The sequence below is a fragment of the Galeopterus variegatus genome, unplaced genomic scaffold (assembly GCF_000696425.1).
Source record: "Galeopterus variegatus unplaced genomic scaffold, G_variegatus-3.0.2 Scaffold6833, whole genome shotgun sequence".
NCBI lineage: Eukaryota > Metazoa > Chordata > Mammalia > Dermoptera > Cynocephalidae > Galeopterus > Galeopterus variegatus.
Genome location: NW_007732944.1, coordinates 3,994 through 14,249, shown reverse-complemented (window position 1 = coordinate 14,249; position 10,256 = coordinate 3,994). Strand labels below are relative to the sequence as shown.

The 10,256-nt window shown below is 39.7% G+C and overlaps 1 protein-coding gene and 1 long non-coding RNA gene across 2 annotated transcripts in view; one reads left to right on the top strand and one right to left on the bottom strand.

The window, feature by feature from the left end:
- The window catches only part of DYNLRB2 (dynein, light chain, roadblock-type 2), a 12,478-nt gene extending 9,351 nt beyond the window's left edge, over positions 1-3,127 (bottom strand). Inside the window, exons 1-2 of the mRNA XM_008591319.1 lie at positions 3,007-3,127; positions 843-918 (exon numbers count right to left, since the gene is read on the bottom strand). Coding sequence (XP_008589541.1) covers positions 843-918; positions 3,007-3,009 — 79 coding nt within the window. The 5' untranslated portion in view covers positions 3,010-3,127. The remainder of the gene's footprint in view (positions 1-842; positions 919-3,006) is intronic.
- Positions 3,128-3,322: 195 nt separating this feature from the next.
- Positions 3,323-4,690, top strand: LOC103606773. Its single transcript, XR_551916.1, has 2 exons — positions 3,323-3,593; positions 4,482-4,690. It is a non-coding gene; the product is annotated as an uncharacterized LOC103606773 (long non-coding RNA).
- Positions 4,691-10,256: the final 5,566 nt, after the last annotated feature.

The window sequence follows — 10,256 nt, the reverse complement described above, 5'->3', positions numbered from 1 at the left end:
CCTCGCTCAGCCAGTGAGCGGGAACAGGTCTGTATGTGGGATCTGAACCCTCGGCGGGAGGGCCGCCGCGCTTCCCAAGCGGCGCACTATCGCAGTGCGCCACCGGGCCGGCCCGTGGAGTAGCTACTCTTATTTCAACTAATGCTCTGTAATTTCTAGTGGCACTTCTTACCCTTACAAATGCCGGAATTAGCAATAAAACGAGCAGAAGCCTTTAAGAGGTTGCCACCACAGCTGAGCATGGAGCGGTATACCAGAGAAAATGCTATATGAATTCTTAATAAGCATTGTGTAGAGAGGCCAAGTTTCTGACAAGCCTACAAATTTCATAGTTGGAAATATATTTGCCCTTTTTTACTATATTCAGAAAGACTATACTATAATGTTAAAATTAATTCTCAAAAATGTTTATTAAATATAGTAAAGGAACAATTTCATTTAAAACGAAGACAAACTCTGTACCCTTTATGATGTTAAAGCAAAAACAAACTGTCAGAAATGGTATTCTCCCTATTTTCAATATGATAGTTTTACTGAAACTCCTGAAATGTTGGAAGAAAATTACCAAAGCTTTAGAAGTAGATAATACATAGTGTTTCTTAGGAACATATGGACATGTTTAGACATCTTTCTCGTATTTATATCTCTAGCTCTTAGCAGAGTACTTGACATACAATAGGAGTAGATACTCAATAGATGCTTGAAAAGTAAATGCTATAGCAGAAATATACAAAATATGTTTTTGATTTCAAATTCTAAGATGTTTGTCTTAGGGTTTGACACAACAAACAGGTTCCTGGTTTGCTTCTGTGTGTCAGGAAGGCAGCCTGTGATATATTTACCTTCTGCATTTACCACCATAGTTCCAATAACCCCTTTATGGCTCTGTATCCTTTTTAGGGTTTCCTCCACCTCTGCCTGAAAGAGATCAGGAAGGCAATTAAAAAAAAAAGTCTTTCTGGTGACCCCAGCTATAAGGAGAATGATGTTTAGAAAGGCACCTACTCCCCTATCTTCTTAACCTAAAATCTGAGATTTCTGACAGACAGCTTTGAATTTTTCTAGGGACAAAAACTTACAGCCTCACAACAGCTCACTCCATTTTACTTCTTTTGCTAGAAAAGTACTATCTACATGGTACCGAAATCTGGTCTGGATCATCTTTCACTAAGTGATCTTTCTGTATTCATATGAAAAATTCCTTTTCTGCATTATAGTCCTTTAGATATTCAGAGCTTTATCATAGCCCCCCTCTGTCTAACAGAGGCCCTTAGTGAGAAATCTTATTTTCATTAATGTTACCTAATTGGGAGTTCAAATTATTAAATTTACAGAAGGATATTCTGTAAAAACAATGTATTCCAAGGTTCCAGAGTTCTCTTGATAACTATAGCTTGGGTATCAGTGCAAGCTGACTGTTCAATCATGAATGATTATGTTGAAACCTCATTATTGTGTTTTAAACTTTCTCAATGAATCTTATTTATAGACCTAATTATACAGTTTTCTTCCGTTCTAGAAATGTCAAAATCAAGAATAATATCTGCCAAACCTACATATTGTTCATGACTGAGCAATCACTGGATATTTTGAACTCAAACAGTATTCTGTAGAGTCTCTTGACAAGGGTTTGTTATATTTCCCCCCCAATATCACACAGGTGAACATTATGTTACTTTAGTCAATAAACAATTCCTTTTGCACTTAATGTGGGCACCACCACTTATTTCCTCTTTTCCACCACCATAGCGGGTGTTTTATGAATTTCAGGCATTTGTGTACTAGATTCACGATTTTTGCCATTATGAATACTATCTGTATTATCTACCTAGCATGTTCTTTAAATTATATCACTGCTAGAAGCTCAAATAAATGCATTTTAAGAGGAAAATATACATCGCCGCCACAAATGGAAACCCGGTATCATCTGTCATAAATAGAAATAACTGTAAAAACAACAAAATGAAGAGAAAGAATATTATTAAATTCTACTGCAATGAAAGATATGAGCCTTGAGGTCTGCTTTTCAGATGAAAAATGGAAATTGCCCAATGATAGTGGTGTTAAGGACCTAACAGTGCCAGAAACTTTCTTCCAAAGATAGTCTAAAGGCTGAACAAAATGCTAGAGGAATAACTTTCTCATGACGAGATTTACTCTGTTTTTGGCATTTCTGGGCCATCTTATGTAGAAACTAATGTTTGCATCTCGCGTTGGGAAACACTGCACTAAAGCATAACAGTTGTACGGGGTGTCAACAATTTATTACATTTTTGGTAATCTTTAAGACAATGTCCACAGCTCCTTACAACCACTACCTTTGTTTACTTTTATCTTTTACTTTTCTGCTTTTCCTGGCCTTTCCCTCTCTTCTCCCAGTTGTTTTGCTTCCCGTGATTTCGGAGTTCTCCTAATACAATTTCTTAATCCCCACCTCCAATCCCCTTTTCATTGCTCTCTTAGAACTCTTTGCTTTCCCCAGTGTCTGCTTTCCGTTTTCTTCCTTTTCCTTTTTTTTTTTTTTTTTGGCTGGGGAGGGGAGGGCTCTCTCTTCTCCGTTCCTCCCCTTTCCCCGTTTTTCTTTGTTTTCTCCATCTCCCCTCTCCATTCCCTCGTTCTCCCTGACCCATCTCTTCCTGCCCTCTCAGGCGCGGGTCTGTCACCTCTCCATCTCGCTCCTCCCCTTTTCAAACTTTCTGGGCTCCCAGGAGTTCTCCTCCCCCTGCATCTTTCTGCCTCTCAATCTCTCTCTTCCCTTTCTCGATATCACCTTTCCCCAAGTACCACCCCCGAAATCAAGCCCCGAGATAGCTTCCACCCATCTACACATCTTCTTCCCCCTCTCCAGGGTCTCCTCGTCCCTCCAAGAAGCTTCTGGAGCCACTAGTCTTCGCCGCGGCGCCGGGACCTCCCAAGCCTGGGTGGGCCCCGGGAGCCGGGCAGCGCGGGCCCCTGCCGGTCGGCACCCTTGGAGCGGCGGGGCGCGGATGGAGACCCCAGCTTTACCATCGTGCGGGCGGTGAGACTCTGGGCTCAGTCCGGCGCCACTGCCTCCCGGGACGTCAACAACGCTTCCAGCTGTTGCTAGGAGACAGGAGAGGAAGTGACCTCCCGGAAGCGCCGGGGCCGCGCCTGCGCGTGCGCACGGGTCGGGCAGCAGCCGAGGCTGTTCTTCCGCCCGGACCGGGGTTCTGACGCCTCTCGGCTGCCGTAGGGGAAGGTTCGCAAAAGTGGGCGACGGGCGCTCTCCTGGGGTTGGCCTAGTCCCCGTGGGGCTATGGGGCCGAGGAGGGAAGAGGGGAGTGGGGCAGGACCCCGGCGTGAGTTTGTCCATTCATTCATCCCTTTAGGCACGTCTTAGTGCAAGAGCCGTTCACTCCTTCGAGGACTATTTGTTGACCACCTGCCACGTACCAGGCTCTCTCTCGGCCTGGGTACATTCCAGCGGGGGAGACAGACAGGACGACACACGAAGCCATAATACGTATGAGAGGGGCTCTGGAGCAGATAAACGGGGACAGGCCCATCCGACCCCGCGGTTGCGATGCTTTAGGTATTTGTTAATATACTCTCCAGTGCCCTGTGCAACGCTGGTACGTCTGCTTCCCCGCCCTTGTAGTTTTTATAATATAGAAAAAAAAAAAATATATATATATATATATATCACATAGCATCGAGTAGTACAACCACGTGTGACTGTATTTGGTTAATTTATATCTATCCACCTCCAGATCGGTAGTCCTATCTCACTTCTTAGACTCGCATTTAGTTGTAGCGCCCTCTTACTAAATTGCTGTTTACCAGTATTTTTGTTTAATCCATTGGATCTTTCTTTTTGCCACTTTTTGTGAACAGTTCTGAAGTTACTGAAAAATTGCAAGTGATACTGCTGGAGGTTCTACAAATTGCCATAGAAGAGCATTCCACTGGGTATTTAAGAAACTGATGGAGAAAACAGAAGTTAAAGATCAATTAGGGATGGTCAGAAGTCAATTGACTTTCTGAAGGGCGTGCAGAACATCTTTTGTAGCCTAGGAGGGAGAGTCCAGCTATTGTATAAAGCACAGCAAGAAAATTTTATGGCTGGAGTCATGTTATGACTTCCTCAGCTTTGAATAGGACAAACACTGATGACTAAATACTAGTTGTAAATTGGTAATGCACCTCTATAGGGACCATGCTGTAAGGACTTCCTATAATACTTTGTGCTTTCTCTTTGAGAAAGCAGTCTCACACTAAACAAGGCATGCTATCTCCAGGAATATCAACTAGAATCTGAATGAGCCTTTGTCAGGATGCTCTGGAATAGTTTTGAACTCAGCGGTGGTTTTGGACTAGCTGATCCATTTCAACTCTGAATCTATCATTTCATGATATTAAGTTATATATGGAAACACTCTGAGAAGGTGGAGTTCTGTTTTAATTTTTGTTAGGGAGTAGGTGATTGTGGTCACTGTAATTCTCTTCTTTTTTTCCTCCAGGAAATATACAGTTCTCAAGAAGCCAAGTCACAATGGCTAACTAATCACACTTAGTACTCAACACATGGGATTCCAACCGAAATGATTTGGAAAGGACCGTAGGTTGTGGGGGAGGAGTCTGAGCCTGATGTGTGTGTGTACACAGATCTGGCTCTTAACTGATTGTATCTACCATTTTGCAGTAATAAAAATTTAGGTCTTCACAATAATATTGGCTGAATTGTGTAAAGACTGGTTCTTGGGCTCTCTGTGTTTTTCTGATCCAGGAGATTTCTACTTGATTGTGTAGCCATTTGTATTTCTTATAAAAATCAATGGCAGTGCACCATGTCTGTTATGTCAGTCAGCTTTAATGAAGGAACCCACTGCATATGCATAGGGGTGTGAATTCTCTTGTTTCTGGAATCAGAGTGTCAAACTCATTCAATAGCTGACAGCTGTGATTAGAACAAAGAAAGACTCCAGCATGAAAGGCACTGACAGGAGAACCCGACTGCTGAAAAATAAATAAGAAGTAGCCAGACTGACTTCCAACCAACAGTCAAATTTGACTCATTGTGCACAGGAAATCAATGAGGAGAATATAAGCCATTTTCTCCTTATCAACTTTCACTTCTAATTATTCTTTGGAGGTAGCTTGGTTTAATTTAATTTTTGCCTTTTGGGGGACTATAATGAACATACAGAGCTGTGCTCTATAAAGTGGCTTGGCAGTGTCTGACTTGTTCCTTGCCCCATCCTCAATACACGTGAATTCTCCCATCTCCTCACCTTTTCTTTTGACTCACAACAAGTGCTAAATAACTTTGTCCTTAGTGAAAGTACTAATGAAAAATACTTTCTGCAAGTCCTTTTGAAGTAACCTCAAAAGTTGTGGTACATGCAAAGACATAAGTCCACTATTTCTCACATATAGCTTTGTCAAAATGAAACAATGTTCTTCTGGGGGGTCTCTCGCTCTTTGATAATTTGCTACTGCTCTCTGATTAACCTGAAAAAATCCAGGTAACTTCATGATCTTGAGTTTTCTCTTGGAATTTTTTATACCACCCCATATAGTCATTTTGGCTTTCCTGCCAGTTGGCAAATACTACAAACTACACCATGGAATATATTTTATGCCTGTTTTCTCATAAGATAAGGCACTGCTTGTCAACTTCAACAGAAATTCTCCTAGTACCCCACTAGTTTCCCTCCAGAAAATCGACACTAGATTCTTCTAAAATGCGCTTAATACTAAAGCAGAATCAGAGGATGTCAGTGATATCAATAAGTTTTCCACATAACTGACCCAGTGCCATAGAATTACAGAATTATAGATTTAGGGTTTCAGAAAATCAGCCATTTTTTATTTCTTATTAGGACAATGACTTTCTGGGTTAATTCTTTTCAGGACCCAAGTGTAACAAAAGTATTTACTTCCCATAAGAGAATCCTGTTTGTTGGAATTAAGTGGTTTCCTAGAGCACAGGATTTGGAGTTGCAAGCAGCTAGGGTTGACATTTCTAGGTGTGTTTCCTTGAATAAAAGAAACTCTCAGAGCTTCAATTTCCTCAGTTGTAAAATAAGAAAGATAATACTTGATTTAGAGGGTTGATGTGCAGTTTAAGTAATATTATGTGGATGAAATGCCTGGCTCATACCAGGTACCCGGTATGGACCATTTATGCACATTTCTTCCTTCTGTCTTTTTCTTTCTTTAGTCCATCTCTCCTTCCCTCCATTCCTTTCTTCCCCTTTCTCCCTCTTTCTCATCTTTCCATTTCTCTACCTTTTCTTCCCTACTTCCCTCCCCTGTTTCTTTTCTTTCTCCCTTAACCACCTTCTGTTCAATCTCTTCTTCCTTCATGCCCTCCCTAGGAAATATCTCCAGAATTCATATTGTTGACTTTCTCACTAGAGAACAACTTTCCCTTCTTCCTCTTGTACAGCCTGTTATTCACTTAGCTCCTTCATCTACCTCTAATCCCATTTTTTTCACAATTTCAACTATCTCCAGAATTCATATTGTTGACTTTCTCACTAGAGAACAACTTTCCCTTCTTCCTCTTGCACAGCCTGTTATTCACTTAGCTCCTTCATCTACCTCTAATCCCATTTTTTTTCACAATTTCAAGTTTTTTTCACAATTTCAACTTTTATACTCCTCGTCCCAGCAAGCACTTCCCACCTGAGTGCATTGCATTCAAAGATATTCTCGGTATCTCAGGGTTGAGGGCAAACTAAATATTTCCTGGTCTATTAGTTTTGTTCAAAGAAGAAGAAAGAAAGGGCTGAAGGGAACAATAAATCTCATGCACTTTATGTACCCCTTCTTTTCTCTGATTTATCCAGTCCTGAGGTCTCTGATCTATTTTTTCAAGATCTTTTAGTTTTGAAATTACTTTGATGGGTAAGTATAACACAAAAAGTAAGATGCACAAAACAAATGTGCTCATACTGTGGGTGAGTACCACCCAGTGAGCTCATTTGTAGCCTCCAACCAGGTCAAAAGAAATAGAACACTGCCCACACCCCACAAGCTTCCACATGGTCGTTCCAGTCATTTCTTCCCTCCTCCTCCCAAAGTTAGTTATCTGACTTGCAACAGTATAACTTAGTTTGCCTCATTTATAGTTATATCAATGAAACGACCTAGAATGGAATCTTTTGTTTAGACCACATTTTGAGCAAACCAACATTATGTGTATGACAATCACCCAAGTTTTGTGTGGTTGTAGTTTCTTCATTTTTATTGCATTTTTATTTTTACTTCATTGTAGGAAAACACCATGATTTACATTTTTACTGTTGATAGATGTTTTGGTTGTTTCTAGGTTTTTACTGTTGTGAGTAACACTGCCAAAGGCATTCTTTTAGATGTCATTTGGTGCACATGGACACGCATTTATGTTGGTCATATACTCAGACGTTTGGTGCACATGGACACGCATTTATGTTGGTCATATACTCGGACATAGGGGTGGAATTGCCGAGTTGTAGAGGGTGATTCATTACCAGGTGAGGCCAAACTGTTTTCCAATGTACCTGACAGTAATGAAAGAGAATTCCTTTTGTTCTACAGCCTTACCAATAGTTAATATTGCCAGGCTTTTTGATTTTAGCCACGTTGGTATGTGTATAGTGGTACCTATTGTGGTTTTAATTTGCATCTCCCAGATTATTGATGAGATTGAGCACTTTTTTCCGTATGCTTATTGACTCATTTTTTTGGCTTGTGTGTGTGTGTGTATGTGCATGTGCATGCACACCCTGGATACAGGCTCCTTAATGGTTGTATCTATATATTTACATTTACATATATGCCTACATTTATATCTATATCCGAATTACAAATCTGTTCTTCTAATCTGTGGCTTGCATTTTATTCTCTTGTCTTTTGAAAAATAGAATTTCTTAATTGTTATGTAATCAAATTTTCTTTTATGAGGTTAGTACTTTGGTGTCTTGTTTAGGAAAACTTTCTATACCCCAAAGTTATAAAGGTGTTTCATTTATTTTCTCATAGATATCAAACTGACACAGTACCAGGTAGTGAAAAGACCACCTCCCCCCAACTGTACTGCAGTGCCACCTTTGTAATACACCAAGTGTCTGTATTTGTGTGTTTCTCTTCCTGGACTTTCTATTGTATTCTACTAGATTGTGGGCCAATAACACTTGCCCTAATTTGATATGCTATTATAAAATCTTGATATCTAGTTAGAATAAGTTTCTCCTTATTCTTTTTTTTTTTAATTTCCTTTTTGTCTTTTTTCTTGACCTGCAACGGGATCGCAACCCTCGGTGTCGCGCCCGCACCACGCTCAACCAGTGAGTGGACCAGTCTCTATATGGGATCCGAGCCCTCGGCAGGAGCGCCACCGCACTCCCAAGCGCCGCACTCTACCGAGTGCGCCACCAGGCCGGCCCTCCTTATTCTTTTTCTATATGAATATCTGACTTTTCTTTTCTCTACATTTTCATATTACTTTTGGAATAAGATTGTCAATTTCCACAAAAATACAGCTGGTATTTTGACTAGAATTTAAATTTGTATGTCAGTTAGAGGGAATTGAAATCTTTGCAATAATGAGTTTTCTAATTTATGAACGCCGTATGCCTCTCTATTTTTAAAGTTTTTCTTTCATTTCTTTCAATAATGTATAGTTTTTTGTATAGATGATGAATCACTTATCTTTCATTATGTTTGTTCACGTGTATTTGATATTTGGTATTTTAAAATTTTATTTGCTCACCATTTGCTGTTGGTTTATAGATCAATTAGTTATTACATACAGGTTTTATATCTAGCAAATGTGCTAAATTCCTTTATTAATTCTATATTGTATTTATAGTTACATATTTATCTTATATATGGCAAAATTGCTCAACTCAATTATTAATTGTATATGCTAATCTATGATGTCTTTAGGTTTTCTACATGCTTAAGAATCTTCTTCAAATAATGACAGTTTTACATAAATTATACATGTAACAGATGAGAAGGAACACTTATCATCTTGTTTAATGGGGCCAGGATAACTTTGATAAAAACAACCTGACAAGAACATTACAAGGAGGGAAAATACAAGCACGTTTTACTTATGAACATAAATGCAAAAATCCTGAATAAAAATTGGTAAATACAGTAGTCTCTTGGTATCTGTGTGGACTGGTCCTGGGACTTCCCACAGATACCAAAATTTGAGGATGTTCACCTCCCTGATATAAAATGGCATAGCATTTGCATATCAGTTACACACATCCTCCAGTATATTACCTAATACAATGTGAATGCTAGGTAAATAGTTGCTATACTGTTTTGCTTAGGGAATAAAAACAAGAGAAAAAAATCTGTACATGTTCAGTACAGACACAATTTTCTTTTTTGAATATTTCTGATCTGTGGTTGGTTGAACACATGGATGTGGAACCCACAGAAATGGAGGGTTGACTGCATTACAGTACTTTATATGTAAATGTATAATATACAAAAATAATAATATTTTGTATTAGTACATTTCTATTGCTTATAACAAAATACTTGGAACTGGGTAATTTGTAAGAAAACAAAATTTATTGCTTACAGTTTCAGAGGCAGGAAATTCCAGGGAATTATCTGGTGATGGTCTTATTGGTGGTGACAGTTATGCAGTGGTCTCACATGGCAGAATGTGAGACGAGAGAGAGAGAGAGAGAGAGAGAGAGAGAGAGAGAGAGAGAGAGAGAGAGAGAAAGAGAGAGAGAGAGAGAAGAAAGAGATCAGAGAGAGTGAGACCAGAGAGGTGGACCAGAGAGAGAGAGAGAGTTCCTTGTGCGCTGTCCTTTTGAAGGACCCCAGAACCACTCCCACAACCACCATTAAACCATCAACTTAATCACCTTTTCAAGGCCCTGCCTGTCAATTACCTTAATAGGATTTGCCACCTTCAACAGTTACAATGGAGATCAAGCTTCTAATACATAGAACTTTGGGGACACAATTCAGTCCATGTCATACATCATAACAAAACTGGGTTTATTTCAGGAATTCAACTTTGATTTACCATCTGGAAGTCAATCACTTCTGCTGCACTCTATTGGTAAAAAATGGATCACAGCTTCTGGTTCTAAGTGAAATAGGGTAAGCACATGCACCCTGTCTCTCCCACTAAATTCAGGTGTAAAAACTGTGCACAATGTGTATGGAAGTTACTTGAGTACTCTGAAAAGTGAGTAGTGTCATGCAGAAGGTGTAAAAAGACCAGAATTCAAAGTTCCATTGAATTAATGATGAATTCCCCTTTTCCACCC